This window comes from Podarcis pityusensis (genome assembly GCF_964106645.2).
Source record: "Podarcis pityusensis genome assembly, chromosome: 9".
NCBI lineage: Eukaryota > Metazoa > Chordata > Lepidosauria > Squamata > Lacertidae > Podarcis > Podarcis pityusensis.
The window spans coordinates 72,033,964-72,051,335 of record NC_138034.1 but is presented as its reverse complement, the minus strand read 5'-3'; the positions used below and the strand labels follow the sequence as shown (position 1 = coordinate 72,051,335).

Genomic DNA, 17,372 nt, shown 5'->3' with positions numbered 1-17,372 from the left:
CAGGGTCATCTAGCCTAACCCCCTCCAATGCAGGAATCTTTTGCCCTGGACTTGAAGCCAGGACCCTGAGATTCAGAGTTGCGTGCTCTACTGCTCCCCTCTGTAAAGGTAAAGGTAAAGGGATCCCTGACCAGGTCCAGTCGTGGCCGACTCTGCGGTTGCGGCGCTCATCTCGCTTTATTGGCCAAGGGAGCCGGCGTACAGCTTCCGGGTCATGTGGCCAGCATGACTAAGCCGCTTCTGGCGAACCAGAGCAGCACACGGAAACGCCATTTACCTTCCCGCTGAAGTGGTACCTATTTATCTACTTGCACTTTTGATGTGCTTGCGAACTGCTAGGTGGGCAGGAGCAGGGACCGAGCAACGGGAGCTCACTCCATCATGGAGATTCGAACCACCAACCTTCTGATTGCCAAGTCCTAGGCTCTGTGGTTTAACCCACAGCGCCACCCGCGTCCCTTAGAGCTCAATAAAAATTGGCTACCAACGCCAAAGTGCCTGTGATATCACAGAATCTTAGAGTTGGAAGGGACCCCGAGAGTCATCTAGTCCAACCCCCTGCAGTGCAGGAATCTCAACTAAAGCATCCATGACAGATGGCCATCCACTACCTCTCTTGCGAGTCTGTTCCACTGCTGAACAGCTTTTACTGTAAGAAAGTTTTTCTCCTCCAGAGCAGGAGAAAACAAGCATACTCCCTCCTCCATGTGACAGCCCTTAAGATATTTGAAGGTGGCTCTCATATCTCCTCTCAGTCTCTCCTTTTCCAGGCTAAACATACCCAGCTCCTTCAACTGTTCCTCATAGGGCTTAGTTTCCAGACCCTTGACCATCTTGGTTGCCCTCCTCTGCACATGTTCCAGCTTATCAAGATCCTTCTGAAATTGTGGTGCCCAGAATTGGACACAGTATTCCAAGTGTGGTCTGACCAAGGCAGAGTAGAGTGGTACTATTACTTCCCTTGATCTGGACACTAGACTTCTGTGGACGCAGCCTAGAATAGCGTGAGCTTTTTTTCACTGCTGCATCACACTGTGGACTCACGTTCAGCTTGTGGTCCACCAAAACCCCTAGATCCTTTTCACATGTACTGATAGTAAGCCAGGTGTCCCCCATCTTATATTTGGGCAGCTGGTTCTTCCCGCCTAAGTGCAGAACCTGACATTTGTCCCTATTGAAATTCATTTTGTTAGCTCGTGCCCAGTTCTCCAATCTGCTAAGGTCATTTTGAATTCTGATTCTGTCTTCTGCGGCATTAGCTTCCCATCCCAGTTTGGTGTCATCTGCAAACTTGATGAGCATCCCCTCAATTCCTTGATCCAAATAATTTATAAAGATGCTGAACAACAACGGGCCCAGGACATCTGTATCAACAGCTGTTAACCACATTATTTTTAACCACAGTTTTTATCCGTGGGCTGTTGGGCTGCTGAATGGAAAAAAACAGTGGTGCAATTGGCTTCCGACAAGCACACAGAGCGCGAACAAGACTGAGTGTATGGGGGGGGGGTCGTTTAATTTCACTACACACAGGTGGTATAGTTACAATAAAAAATATTATTATTATTATTATTATGTTTATCCTTTTCTGCATTTCATTTTTAAAAACTTTAAAAACAAATCATGGTGGAATGTAGACACATTTTAAAAACAAAACAAAAAACAAAACCCTGTGAAAATGCTTATTTTAAATACAAAAAGGGGTTTGGAAAAATATATTGAATTTGCCATTAGCTCACCATCTCCATCTACTGTCCCATTTGTATAATGCACTTAAAACGTTATATTTACAGCTGTACAGCTGAGTGTTTCTTTCATATCCCACAATAAATTCATTAGCCTATCGGTGCTGCAAGACTCTTCATTTCATATTACTGCATGGAATTCTTACTGTATTTTTACAGCCGGGGAGAGACATTTCTGGATTTCTTTTTGCCTCAGGTGTTAAAATAACGATGCCCTTTGACTTGGGAGGCTCACGCTGTTTGCTGTTCTGCCTCAGGCAGCAAAATGTTTTCTGCTGGCTCTGCTTCTTCACCATGCCTTTGCATGCCAACAAGGCAGACATGTGGGCAGGGTATAAATAATAAAATTGTTGTTGTTGTTGTTGTTGCTGCTATTGTTATTATTATTATTATTATTATTATTATTATTATTATTATGTACTTGGGTGTCCTATCACAGCTGCTGTGGCCTGGGGGAAGCCCAAACAAGCTTCATAAACACCTCCTTGCCACTCACCCCATCCCAGTTATGTCTATTACTCTTCAGAAGAAGCCCTTGTACAGAAGGTAATATTCTTTTGCACAATCCCAACAATATGAAACACTGGGAGCCATTAAGCAGTCAACATGCAGGCTGGGAGCTGTTTGCTCAAAGAGAAAGTGATCTGTCAAATAAGCAGGGTTAAATTAATTTTGCACACTTCCAGGTAAACATAATGTTTGTAAATTCATTTATTCCTCGGACATAAAAGGCCACGGAGACTTCAGACTCTTTTCAACAGCACATAATCTCATTCCAGGAGCCTCTAGATTCTTACTTTAAATATTCCTCTTAGCAGCTCTTCAGAACCTGTCCAAATTTGTTAGGTGAATATCTCTTTACTGTTTTCAACAGGATGGAGGGGGTAAATAGCAGCCTCTATATGTGAACGCATCAGGACTGTGGCTGTGGGCCTGGGACAGCTCAGTTGGTAGAGCATGAGACTCTTAAACTCAGGGTTGTGCGTTCGAGACCCACATCGGGGTCCTGCATTCCCGGGGGGTTGGACTAGATGACCCTCGTGGTCCCCTCCAACTCTACAATTCTATGATTCTAAGCTTCTCTGAATACACATGTGCAGCATATACATGACCCTAAACCAATACATTGGGCTACAACATTTAATTTAAAACTGGTTAATCGAGATTCAAAATGACCTGAACAGATTGGGGAACGGGGCCCAAACTAACCAAATGAATTTCAAATGTAAGGCAGGCATAATCCGATGCACAAATGTAACATAGGGGACGCCTGGCTTGCCAGTAGTTTGTGTGAAAGGGATCTAGGGGTCTTGGTGGACCACAAACTGAACATGAGTCAACAGGGTGATGCAGCAGCAAAAAAAGCTACTGCTATTCTAGGCTGCACCCATAGAAGTCTAGTGTCCCCTAGGGCTTTTTGCAATAAGGAAAGTAACAGGAAAATGCACTGGGAAGTGTGGGATGACAGAAAGATGCGCCAAGTAGCAAAAAAACAAACAAACCCAAAAAGCATACAAAAAATGTATTATAGTAGGGAAAATATGCTTTGTAAGAAAAAAAAGCGTATATTAGGCAAAATTGCTTATAAAAATGTGTATCTTTGCACTATTCTGATGAATTTCCACGAGGACTTTTTAAAATCACAAACTGATGTGGAGCTGCGAAGAAAACTGAGCTTAAGTTTGGGGAAAATGTGAAACTCAGAGAAACCCAAACGGACAGATTCCTCCATCTCTATTTCTGAGACAACTTGGCTTGTTGGAGTAGGAGTGCCTTTGATGCCTGAAGTTTGGAGCAGCAAAAACTTTCCTTCCTTGTGATATCAGGGCCATTCCTAAATTAAAATCGTACACACTCATGGCCTGATTAATCCTCTTTTCCAACCCCATGATTAGCACCTGGAAAAAACAACCACCAGCCTCCAGTCCAGAGATACTCCAGAAGATTCTGTTCTGTTATTTCCCCACTACTAGGCAACACCACCACATCTGGGTCAAAGTCCCCCTGCCTCTAACAGTCCCTCAAGTAATTAAACAATGAAATACTCTTAACCTGATGCAAATTAATTGGTATGTAATATCACCTGCTCAAGGACTTAAACACAACCTAGTTGACACAGAGATGCAGAAATTCCAGCCCGCTCTCTGACATCTGACCAGCACATCAAATCCTTAAGTTACTTCCAGTCGCTCAACAGCTTCTGATCCAGATGTGGGAGACCGATTTCCTCTGCATTTGGAAATGGCAGGCAGGAAAACATCTTGCCAGTTATCACTAGATGGAAAGAAACATCTGCCACTTGGGCAAGAAGGCAGTTTAAACTTGGATGCTCATAGGAAGTTTAGGATTGCAGTTTAAATCTGCCCTATCTTAAACTTTTCCCAGTAGTGATGTATGGAAGTGAGAGCTGGGCCATAAAGAAGGCTGATCGCCGAAGAATTGATGCTTTTGAATTATGGTGCTGGAGGAGACTCTTGAGAGTCCCATGGACTGCAAGAAGATCAAACGTATCCATTCTGAAGGAAATCTGCCCTGAGTGCTCACTGGAAGGACAGATCGTGAAGCTGAGGCTCCAATACTTTGGCCACCTCATGAGAAGAGAAGACTCCCTGGAAAAGACCCTGATGTTGGGAAAGATGGAGGGCACAAGGAAAAGGGGATAACAGAGGACGAGATGGTTGGACAGTGTTCTCGAAGCTACCAGCATGAGTTTGACCAAACTGTGGGAGGCAGTAGAAGACAGGAGTGCCTGGCATGCTCTGGTCCATGGGGTCACGAAGAGGCGGACACGACTAAACGACTAAACAACAACAACAAATCTTAAACTAGTTACCTGGGAGTAAGCTCCATTGACTACAGTGGGACCAGGGCCGGATTTAGGTTTAATGAGGCCCTAAGCTACTGAAGGTAATGGGGCCCTTTATATGTCCAGCTGTCCTTTGTCAACAACAAATTGTCACTGTTTTATGTGTTGAATATATGCTATATGGTAATTTATGGACCTAATAGGTACCTAAAGCCATTTGCACATAACAAAATATGTATTTTATCAAAGTAATTGGTGAACTGAATTTTTTGGGGGTGCCCCAAGAGAGTGGGGCCCTAAGCTATAGCTTGTTTAGCTTATACGTAAATCTGGCACTGAGTGGGACTTACTTCTGAGTAGGCAGTCAGGCTCCACTGACAATAAAGGAATCAACACTTTCCATGTTTCCTAAGGAATGGCTGGCTGTGGAAGCAATCAAAGAATTTAAAGTGGTTTGGTTAGGGCTCCCATACGTCTGGGATTTCCCGGACATAGGCATGTCAGAAGTGTAGGTTTTGCACAAAAACAAAACAAAACTCAACAATTTTCACTTTTTGGCAACCCTAGGAAGGGCTTCAACAACATTTCCTTCATTTGATGCAGGTATTTTATTTTCAGGATAAACAGGTCTCCATTTTTGCTCCTACACACACTCCACTTTTCATAGTTCTCCAAGACATGGAGGAGAGGAAAAAGGAAACCTGGGACATTGTGGGATGAAATAAAAAACCGGGGTGGCTCCTGTAATTCCAAGACTGTCCCTGGAAAATTGGGACACTTGGAGGGTATGTGGGCTCAGGGATGTTTTACGTGTTGCATGCTTACCAGATACAAATTAAAGGTAAAGGTAAAGGGACCCCTGACCATTAGGTCCAGTCGCGGACGACTCTGGGGTTGCGGCGCTCATCTCGCTTTATTGGCCGAGGGAGCCGGCGTGCAGCTTCCGGGTCATGTGGCTAGCATGACTAAGCCGCTTCTGGCGAACCAGAGCAGCACACGGAAACGCCGTTTACCTTCCCGCCGGAGCAGTACCTATTTATCTACTTGCACTTTGACGTGCTTTTGAACTGCTAGGTTGGCAGGAGCAGAGACCGAGCAACGGGAGCTCACCCCATTGCGGGGATTTGAACCACTGACCTTCTGATCGGCAAGTCCTAGGCTCTGTGGTTTAACCCACAGCGCCACCTGCGTCCCTAGATATATATTACACACCCACAATTTGTACTTACCCAGCCTAGAGCAATTGCATGGCACCAGGTTAGCAAAGGCTGAACTAACCAGGCTCTGGGCAAGTAGATTTAAAACTTTGCTATCTCTGTACGTCTGCACTGCTGAAACACCAGGGCTGTTTAACTGTTGTTTATTAAGAAGCATGGAGATAATTGGACATGGAGCTCATCATAAATGCAAAGCGGTCGCATTAATATCCCAAGCTGGAAGGTGCATTGATATCCCAGGATGAAAGGTGTGCCAGAGGCACAAGTGATGGATGGCGCTTTAGAGTGCGCAATCAGTGCAAATCTGCTCTGCTTCGAGATGGCAGTGACAAGTTGGCGCTAGGAGCATTTCCTGGGTATTTCAATTAAATCCGGGAAGATCAAAGTGGAGTAAGAATATTTCCCTCCACCGGTGAGAAAACTCGCAAATCCTTTCCAAAATAGAAAACTTGCAAATCAAAAAAGTTTAACTAAGGCCACAACTAATTTTATCTCCTCTTGCCTTTGCACCCTTGGGTCTTCTAAACACAAGACTTTAATTGGATGCTGTTGTTGAGAGAATAAGGGTAATGTATACCAAAGAACAAACACAGGTAGCTGACTGCTAAAAATAAATTGAATTAGAGGTCCACTGCAGCGAAGCACCTCATTTCCTCCCGTGTCGTCGTGACAATCTCATAAGTCAGGCACTCGACAAGTTCTAAGCAAACAGGAGCCAGACAAACATTTGACGCTTTCATATTCAGCTCCTGATTCAACTTGCAAAGTTATCATCTCGCAGGTCAAAGTCTCTGCTAGACATAATTGGGCTGAGCAAACGGATGGGCTGTTTTGTTTTGTTAAACCTGTTGTTGAGATTTACGCCGTGCAACCCAGGGCGCCCAAATCACACATGGCGTTTGCTCCTGCATCCCAACAATATTTACATTTTCATACCACCATTTGATAAGCCAATAACATAACGAGCGAAAAAAGAAAACAGGTCAGACACTGGGGGTGATCTCACCAAGCGAGGCCTCTCTGTTTTGCCATTTTTCAGCAGCAGACTTACGCACGCTCTGGTTTAAAATTATTAATATGGGACCACAAAATGTTTAACGTTAGTTGAATTGCTTCCTCCCCGCTTGAAGTTATCAACAACCCCTGATTTCATTTTGATTCACTTCCCTTGAAGCACTCTGGAGTGATTAACAATAAAGACATGAGCACCTATAAAAACAGTGTCTAGACCATAGAATCATAGAAATTTAGAGCTGGAAGGGACCATGAGAGTCATCTAGTCCAACCCCCTTGCAATGCAGGAATTGTTTGCCCAATGTGGGGTTTGAACCTGTTATAAGAAGAAACTGCTCCCTTTCTCTTATGGGGTATCCAAGAGCCCATATAGAGTCCTTAAAAGGTAAAGGGACCCCTGACCATTAGGTCCAGTCGCGGACAACTCTGGGGTTGCGGTGCTTATCTCACTTTATTGGCTGAGGGAGCTGGCGTACAGCTTCCGGGTCACGTGGCCAGCATGACTAAGCCACTTCTGGTGAACCAGAGCAGCGCACGGAAACGCTGTTTACCTTCCCGCCGGAGCGGTACCTATTTATCTACTTGCCCCTTGACGTGCTTTGGAACTGCTAGGTTGGCAGGAGCAGGGACCGAGCAATGGGAGCTCACCCTGTCAAGGGGATTCAAACCGCCGACCTTCTGATCAGCAAGCCCCAGGCTCTGTGGCTCCCCAAATCAACACAGACTGTGGAAACTTCACACTGGACTTCAAGCATCTGACATTGTGTGCCTCCCCATTCTTCCTCCAGACTCTGGGTCCTTGGTTTCCAAATGAGATGCAAAAGCTGCTCTCATCAGAAAAGAGATTTGGGGAGCCATGCCATCAGCTGGTGTTGGTCCACTGTGCTTCATTAAGTCCAGGGTCAACGCAGCCATCTTACCAGGAGATTTTGGAGCACTTCATGCTTCCTTCCACAGACGAGCTTTATGGGGATGCTGATTTCATTTTCCAGCAGGACTTTGTCACCTGCCCACACTGCCAAAAGTACCAAAACCTGGTTCAATGCCCATGGGATTACTGTGCTTGATTGGCCAGCAAACTCACCTGACCTGAACCCCATAGAGAATCTATGGGGCATTGCCAAGAGAAAGATGAGAGACATGAGACCGAGCAATGCAGAAGAGCTGAAGGCTGCTATTGAAGCTTCCTGGTCTTCCATAACACCTCAGCAGTGCCACAGGCTGATAGCATCCATGCCACGCCGCATTGAGGCAGTAACTGATGCAAAAGGGGCCCAAACCAAGTACTGAGTACATATGCATGCTTCTACTTCTCAGAGGTCCAATATCGCTCTATTTGCAGTCCTTGTTTTGCTGATTTCATTTAATATTCTAATTTTCTGAGATTGTTAATTTGGGGTTTTCATCAGCTGTATGCCATAAACATCACAATTATAACAAATAAAGGCTTGACATATCTCGCTTTGCATGTCATGAATCTATCTCATATATTAGTTTCATCTTTTAAGTTGAATTACTGAAATAAATGAACTTTTCCACAATATTCTAATTTTCCGAGTTTCACCTGTATAAACTTGGAAAGTATAAATAAAAACTTTTTTAAAAAAAATAAAAGCAGGGCTAGGGACGTGTGACCTTTCTGACATGGCTGGAACCCATTGGCCCCAGCCAGCAGAGCCAATGGTCAGGGATCGTATGAGTTGCAGCCCAAGAAAATCCCAGAGGCCACTGCAGAAAAGCAGGAGAAAGGAAAAAGAGATTACATGGGTTCAGCCAAGCGAAGGCTTGCTTGGGAGTGAGAGAGAAATATGAGCATCTTTCCAAGTATGGTCCATGCTCTGATGTCAGGGCAGATGAGGTTGTGGGATCCAATGCTTAATCCGTGGGCTGAAGGATGCAGCTTGCCAGAAGCTCCCCAAGGTATGACCATGACCAGTTAATTCCATAATGCAGTGTTAATTGGGATGGCGGTGACCTTTCGATCATCGTTGGCTTGCAGTCCGGTGGAAGCATTGGAAATGTAGCTTTGCAGAGAGGCAGCGGGGAGCCGGGCGATGAAATGTCACACGGATCTCTCTCGTGGAAGGCAGAGCCCTAGATGCCCTCAGGTCCTCCTCTTGCAGATGGCAGAGCGGATTGCTCTACGAACTCTGAGAACCCTTAATGTTGCTTATTCAGGGAGAGGGTCTGTCGTTCTAAAAATTCTGCCAAATTGAGACGGTGACTTCCAGGCTGCCAATCCGCCGTCTGTTTAAAATTCTGTGTACGCTCCTCACCACACTGTGGTTAGAATGTTCTTTTCCAAGTTCCTAATAATTTAAAAGAATACACGGGGAAAGCTTATCCTGCCCCTCCATCCTGTCAGCTACCCCCCTCATGGCAGGAGGACTCTAAAGTTAATCTATGGAACTCTCTCCCCCCAGGAAGCAGTGTTGGCCTTAAAAGTTAGATGGACTTAAAAGAGGATTACAAAAATTCATGGAGGAGAAAGCTATCAATGGCTACTAGTCATGGTGGCCATGCTCTACCTCCACAGCAACCTGTGGGTTTCCCACAGGTTGGCCACTGTGAGAACAGCATGCTGGACTAGATGAGCCACTGGCTTGATCCAGCAAGCTCTTCTTATCCAGCAGTCCCAGCTGCAGCCCCAATAAACGGACCACAGGGGAAGACCACACCTAGCAAACCTTCCACCAGTATAACTTCAAGTTTGCAAAAGACCTGACGCGCAGTTGAGTCTGGATGAGACAATCGCAGCAATGGAACCAGTTAGTGGAGGATATCCATCGGTGCAAAAGGCACACGCATTTTCCATGCGCATTTGGCAGCTCTCCTGGAAACTGATAGCAGCAGGTGTCCGCAACAATGCGCCCCTATTCAGCGGCCGTTGCTACCCAAGTTCATTTCTGCAGTGGCCTCTTTTCGTGACTGCAACGTGATTCAGCGACTCGTAAGCCTGAATGAGAACTTGCCCTGTCACTTGGCGGAAAGGGGTTTCATAAAAATCGCAGAATCGTTGGACAGGACCCTAAGGGACATCTAGTCCAGCCCCCTGCAATGCAGGAATTTCAACCCAGGGTTTCAAACCAGCCAACCACCTTGAGCAAAGGTTAAAAAGGCAACAAGAACATGTTTATAGAACTCAGCTGCCGCTTGATGCCTTGGCGATATAATTCTAACCCTGTGACTCCAGTATTAATTCAGTGTTACAAGCATATCAGGGTGCATGTTTTAAATTGAGACCCCTTTTAATAGTTGGAGTTAGTTCAAATGAAATGGAGCCCATGAGGCCATTAATGGTTTGACAAAGAATGTAGCACATTGAGGAAGAAGGTGAGGAAACAGATGTAGAGCTTCTCCCAGAGGCCTAGTGCAAGGTGCTATGTGAAAACTTTGATGAGAGTACACAAAAATTGCAGCCAAGAAAACCAGTTTTCCCGCTGCCCTGAAACTAGCTGCAATGGGATGAATTCAACTTATTTCTGCCATTTGCTGTTGTTGTTTAGTTGTTTAGTCGTGTCCGACTCTTTGTGACCCCATGGACCAGAACACGCCAGGCACTCCTGTCTTCCACTGCCTCCCGCAGTTTGGTCAGACTCATGTTTGTAGCTTCGAGAACACTGTCCAACCATCTCGTCCTCTGTCGTCCCCTTCTCCTTGTGCCCTCCATCTTTCCCAACATCAGGGTCTTTTCCAGGGAGTCTTCTCTTCTCATGAGGTGGCCAAAGTATTGGAGCTTCAGCATCTTCTAGTAAACTTTGGGAAGGAAAGCTTTGATAAACCTAGAGCTGCTTCAAACACAGGAAATTGTAGAATTGCCAAGTTGTAAGGGACCCCAAGGGTCATCTAGTCCAACCCCCTTCAGGCTTGAACCACCAACCTTCTGTTTAGCAGCCAGAAAGTCCTTAACAGCCACACACTCTTCTGACACACCTTTGGGCTTGGCAAATGATCAGTGGCAAGATTAGTAGTGTACACTCATTCGACTGTGGAAAAATAATCCACAGGAAGATTCTACTGGAAACGACACGGTCCTGGCTTCACCATGTTGGGAATCAACTGCAGTTATGTGAAAGCAAGGCTTCAATGGAGCCTTAGAAAAGGCTGAGCCTTGGGGCTTTGTGCCATCGGCTGTTCCTTACCTTGAAGCAGCAGCTCCCACTGGCTCTTCCGGGAAATGCTTTGGAGACCGCAAAAAGTAAAAACCAGGACACCTCGAAAATATATTTGTACAATTACAATAACACCAAGAAAACAGACGTTTTTACACCTTTGAAATCACGGACGTTACTGGGCAGCCCTAGGAGAACCCAGCTTCCAATCTGGGTTTTTACGTGGTGCTTGTTCAATACACTCTGCTCCGAAATGACTTTGTAATCAGGACCCAAATTCCAGTGGGCATGGATAGCCTAGTAGTGGTGAAAAGGACTTGCAAATCTGGGGTGCATGTTGATGCCTGGGATCCTTAACTCTCTTTCTTCCCCTCCAAAAGCCGTATCACACTACTATCAAGGTTTGCACCCAAGGTAGTCTGGCTTAACCAGTGATTTAGGGTTGCCATATCTCCTCTTTTTCAGGGGTATCATTTCTGTCCGGGCGAATTTTTAAAATTTGCAAAAAATATCCGGGATTTGTTTGTTTCTCCTTTCCTGCTGGGCTGCCTCCTGCTTCTCCTTTATCAATGTGATTGGGGGGAAGAGAGAAAAAGGAAGGTGTTATGAACCACTACTTAATAGAAGGCTTGCTTCTGTGTGCATTGGGGAGGGGACGTGAATCAGCCAAGGATCTTTCTTGCCCGCTTATTGGATTTTGAGGTTCCCGTTTTGTATCATCATCCTGTATATATATCACAGCTTCTATAGCTTACATATAGCAGGGGTATTTAAAATGAGCATCATTATAGCCACCCGTAGTCAAAAGTAGTAGTAGGCAAATGTGTCCTCTTTTTTTGCTCTTCAAAATATGGCAGCCCTAGCATAGAGCTAACCTATAATGAAACCCAGACATTGTTGTCATTATTGACACTAGTATAACCAGTATAAACCAGGCTCCCACTGGGGTGGTCAATACAGATGACCATTCTCAGTCTGACCCTTATGTTTCCCTCCCCTTATGGTTTTGATCTATGGGCTGCTTTTAAAATGAGGCTGCATTTTAAATTGCATTTTAACCTGTATTTTAAATTGGTTTTTTCCCCTATTATGTTTTTACTGTGATTTTACTGGTGTTAGCCGCCCTGAGCCCAGCTCTGGCCGGGGAGGGCTGGGTATAAATAAATTTTATTATTATTATTATTATTATTATTATTATTATTATTATTATTCAGCTGCACATGATAGGTGGCAAAAGTCTCTGTACTTCTTTGCCAAGACAAATGCCACTAAACTCTTTCCAGGTGAGAGATCTCTAGGGAGCTCTAAGTTCAAGTCAATGTTCTATAAATCCATTTGGGGAACAGATTGTTTGAAAGCTGAAAGTGGTTTGGGGAGAAGTCGGCTTCAGCTCAGGCCAGTGGTTCTCAAAGGGTGTGGCAGGAGAGAACAGCAAGGTGTGGCGATTCAAGGACGATCAAAGAAACATTTCAGTGTAGTATAGTATCGAAATATGTTTTTATTTGCAGAATATGAATAGGTATCTTTTCAAAATGAGAGCAAGAGCGATACTGAGGACAACACTGTTGTGAACAGGGATTTTCAACTCGGAGGAATATGAAAGACCAGAAAAGAGAAAGGTTTCTTTGTGTTGATGTGGATGTGAGAGTTTGTCTGTCTCAAATTAGACAGGATATAAATGAGATTACCTGGCACAAGCAAGCTCACACCTCTCACTGAGTTTGTATAAGTGCTTAAGGTACATATGTAAGAGGCTCATTTATAATTATATTTTGGGAATGGTTTGCTTCATACTTTCTGGATATCCAATGATCATATTATAAAGCAGTTGTGTTCTATGTTATAAAACAAGCACTGCTAGTTGTTTCTTTTTGTTTTCCAATGTATTTCTTAGGATTAAAAAGCAATGGTGTGCATGAGCAAATCTTTATTTTGAAAGTGTGTCCCAGAGAAAAAAGTTTGAGAGCCACTGGATTAAACCCTCATAAGGCCCATACAACAGAAGGCCAGCCAGTGTCTAAGAGCACACAGGGGTATTTTTGGGCTTGTTAGCCAGCACACTTGAAAACGAGGTGATGGCAGAGCAAACCAGTCAATATATCCTAATGAATGAGGGTTCAAACCCCAGGCCATTTGGCTTATCGTCCCGCCAGAACACACCCACCCACACCCTGGACAATGTGATCCACGTTAACGTTGCTGTAAAAGAAATACGCAGGCCACTTAAAAAAAAAGCATTTACTTAGTCAACAAAAAATAAATACAAGATATTAAGACATTCAGAATGAAGGCAGCATGGAGTTACAGCTACTGAAAACAAACAGAAGGGAAACGGCAACTTTTGCTCCGGCCTGCCTCAGCAGCCCTGATATATTCATGTGGCAGATCTGCGGGGTGGGGGGGCAGCGTGTCATTTTTGGCACATAAGGGCTTTGCCCCTAAAGCTAAGACACCAACTGCGTGCACTCGCAGCAAAAAAAAAAACCACAATGGCAGCGGATACTGTTTTAAGCAGCATACAGACACCACGCTCTGAGCAGCTGTACGGTTGCATCCTAGGCAGGTGTTTGTTCTGGGCAGAAAGTGCCCTGGCAAGACTTTGCCCCAGAGGACTTGAGGGCACAAGTTGGCGATGCGAGCTGCACCATCGCACCTGGATTATGAGGGGCACACCGGACCAAGACCTCTTTTTTTAACACGCCCCCCCCCTTGCTGCTTGGGGTTAAACAGGCGGTATATATTGCCATATACAAAGTCAGACCGCTTACTCTGGCTGGCAGCTACGCTCCAAGGTCCCATGTCTCTAACAGCTGGCAATCCTTTTAGTAGGAAATGCCAGGGTTGTTTCAGGGGCCTCATGAATGCCAATCGCAGGTCGTCCCCCCACCATCTCTTAATGCATGTAGCTGTTCTTCCAACAACCTACTTAGCTTTGTGTGCCACTTACGCACGTTCCTTTGAAAAGCATGCCACCTCTGTGATAAACGTTCTGTTAGAAGAATGCCATGTGGAAGCTAACAGGAATAGGGAACCTGTGGCTCCCCGTATGCTGGTTGCCCACAAGAGGTGTTGGAACTTCCAACTTCCACCAGACCAATCTCCAAGCCAGAGTCAGGGAGCAGGGTGGAAACTGCAGCCTTGCAACATCTGGAGAGCCACAGATTTCTGCATTCCTCGTTTACAAGGGCACCAAACAGGGTGGGCACAGCTGCACTGACTGCCAACTTAAGATGGTGGCCTAAGAATGCAATGCCTTGGGCCCCTGACCCTGATCACTTACATATACTTGCAAGAGCCTACGAAGCTCTCTTCAGTCCTGCAAGAAAGAAAATAAAAGGAGAGCAAGACCAATTATGGATGCTTGTTGGTTCTCCTACTTGTGCCACCTGGGGAAAATTTCAGAAAAGGAATGAGATTGGCATCAGGCTGGCGACGTTGGACTCTCCCTCAAAATGGCTTTTGGGCAGCTAACTGGTAAGAGCTGCTAAGCAATGGGACCAAGAGTCCTAAAGCATACATGGTGCTTCAAAAGAATAAAAGGAACTCAATGGCTTTTGGAGATCATATCTGCTTTAGGCCAAAATCTGATTGCCAATCAGCTTGGCCACTTACAGGAGACGTTTAAGACGCATTCCTTGAGAAGGGTAGAAGCAGCAAAAAAAAAAAGAAAACTTTGTAAAGCCACGCCAGTGAGAAACTTCCATTGGCTTCCAAACAATTTTTTTATCTTAAAAACAAAACCACCTCTTGCAAGCTGAGCACGTTCCAAAATAGCCAGAGACCAAGTTCTGATGCGATTCGGCAAATCCCAGCCGCATCAGAAGAAGCCAGCATGTTTAATGGGATGTGTCAAAACTGCATCACACACAGAGAAGGTGCAGAGTGAGCTGATCGCGTGTCTTTTACAACAAAAGTGGGCTACATACACCTTACAGAGCCAGGCACAAACACCTCTGGTCAGTGTTCAGGCAGATGGTTCATACTTTTACATCAGTTCGGTCCTCCCACCCCCACTTCCCTCTTTGCAGAGAATTTGCATCTCAAATGTACTATAAAATGTGGGTAACTCAGCCACCATCTAGTCTATTCTAGTGGCAGAAAGTGAAAGTGTGCTTGGTACTTTATATATATATTTTTGCAGATAGACAATAGGATACATCTACTATTTAAGCCATGTATGAATATTACACCAAATAACCCCAGACATTTTTATATGGACTCGAGGGGCTGTGTTATTCACATGTTGTAATAAATTTGTGATTTGTAAAAAAAAATCTGTATAGTAACTTTTAAAACCCTCTCCCTTGCTTTGAGCTGGATAGGACTGCGTGTGGCTTGTGAACAGACTCACCTCCCAAAGCTCTCTCTGCCACACTGGACTGCTTTGCTGTCTCTGCTTAGATTGATGGCACTCACAACTCCTGGCCTTTTGACAGCAACGAGCCATTAATTGGGCCATGCATGTTAAACATGCACCGGCCTGCCATCACCCTAATGTATAGTCATTCACGTCGGCCTAAGTTGGTACGGAAAATGTGGAATGCTTAAGACGATCTCAGATCCAGGCCACAAAAGTCACTCCTATCTATTTATTGTTGAAATTTATATCCTGCTTTCTGTAAAAAAAAATATGTTCACAGTGGCTAAGCACTCCACATGCTATGGCCAGATGGGACTCCTAAGCAATAAATGGGCGTTCAGGCCTGTGAAGACTGCAAGGGATCTCTTTAATTCTATTTCTAATGCCCAGCTATCTTGCCCCAAGTCAAGGACGCTCTTTATGATTATCCTATCCATCCCCTTGAAGGCGAAGGGGTGGAGGTCACGCTTTTCCCACAGAGGGGGGTTGGCTGGTCCCTGGCAAACCAAATGTAAAACAAAATGAGACAATACCTCAAGCATACCTTGATAGAGACCTGCTTCCACAAAAAAATTGGGATGGGGGAACAAGAGGCCGGACTGGTCAAGCTATTACCAAAAAATGGACACGGGAGCTGCATTTGCTTCAAATAAAGTCGATGGTTTTGCAAGGAGGCTCCTCTATTCCTATCCCTCCCCCATTTCTCCAAAGCTGAAGAAACCTGGGCCCAACCCAACAGGACCCTCGGCCGCGCAAACCCCACCGAAATGAACGGTCGGATGCTGCACAGCTTAATAGTGCTTTTTAACGGCGTTGCATTAACGGAAGAGCAACTTTCCCTTCCCAACGGCTATTCCAGACATCAGGATACTCCAGCTATAGGGGTTTGTTGCTTCAACAGCAGCCCTCAAACCCAGAACCCTGCAGGGCGGCCCAGTCTTCTAAGTTAGGGAGAGAAAAAACCCTGATCTTGAACACTTTATAAGCCACTGGTTTGTTTGTTTCCTTTTAAAATAAAAGGCCGATATGCAGAATCTCTTTTGGTTTTTTAAAAGGCTTTACTCCCTCAAGGAAAAAAAAAGATTTACAAAACGAAAACAGCCTGCATCAACTCTCCAGGAGAGAGATTTGACAATATTAATCCAAATATCACGCTATTTAATTCCCCAATAAAACATTGGAAAAAAAGTGCCTACAATCTCTTTCTAACACTTTTGCTACATATAAAATCTCCAGCTAATAGGAATCTTATGGTACCAACCCTCTAAAACAGTTAAGATATATACACATTTTTTGGGGGGCAGGGGATATTAACAAACAGAATATTACAAAGTATTAAAGAAGGCAACTCTTCTGTTGGGTGATTTTCATCTTCACTTGAAGTTGGCGTAGTCTGAAAAGGCGTCAATATATTCCTGAACCACTTTGTAGCAGAATTCGTACTGTTCCTGGAGATTAGGCAGAAAAGAAAACGCTGAGTTGGTCACGGAATGAATCGTCACTCTTCAGAGATGCTGTGGTCGCAAGGGAACCTGCCTATTAATTACAGGATGACCAAAACCAGGTACCCCAACGACAAACGCTACTTTCAACAGACCATCTAGCTCAGCCCTGTTTAGACAAGTGTTCTTCAATCCTGATTTGACAGATATTGCTGGACTGAAACTTGCATCATCCCTGAACACTGGCTAAGCTAACTGGGGAGACGGAGACTGTAGTCTTGCATCATCCCTGAGCACTGGCTAAGCTAGCTGGGGAGACGGAGACTGTAGTCTAACATCACCTGGTGGCCCAAGCTTGAGGGATGCTCAATCTGCACAGACTGGCAGTAGCTCTGCGAGGTTTTTGACAGGTGTCCTCTCCAGCCCTACCTGGAAACACCAAGGGTTGGAGCTGGGACCTTCTACACACAGAGCTTGCACATCACCATCACAATTCGATGTCCGCTGGCATGGACCGATCAGTGGATGGCTGGCGGTTGGAGGGTTTGACCTGGATGGTGTTTTGGTTCCTCCAACTCTAAAATTTTGGCTTTGAGCAGAAACAGCCATTTTTACAACCAGAAACTGACACTGGCCATAGCAAGAGGCACTGTTAGCTCAGTGGCAGAGACCTGGG

At 45.0% G+C, this 17,372-nt stretch overlaps 1 protein-coding gene across 3 annotated transcripts in view; it reads right to left on the bottom strand.

Moving 5' to 3' along the window:
• Nucleotides 1–13,117: 13,117 nt before the first annotated feature.
• Nucleotides 13,118–17,372, bottom strand: part of PTPRA (protein tyrosine phosphatase receptor type A) — a 140,011-nt gene continuing 135,756 nt past the window's right edge. For all 3 annotated transcript variants that reach the window (XM_081020773.1, XM_081020774.1, XM_081020775.1), the window contains one exon: nucleotides 13,118–16,702. In XM_081020773.1, coding sequence (XP_080876899.1) covers nucleotides 16,628–16,702 — 75 coding nt within the window. In that variant the 3' untranslated portion in view covers nucleotides 13,118–16,627. The remainder of the gene's footprint in view (nucleotides 16,703–17,372) is intronic.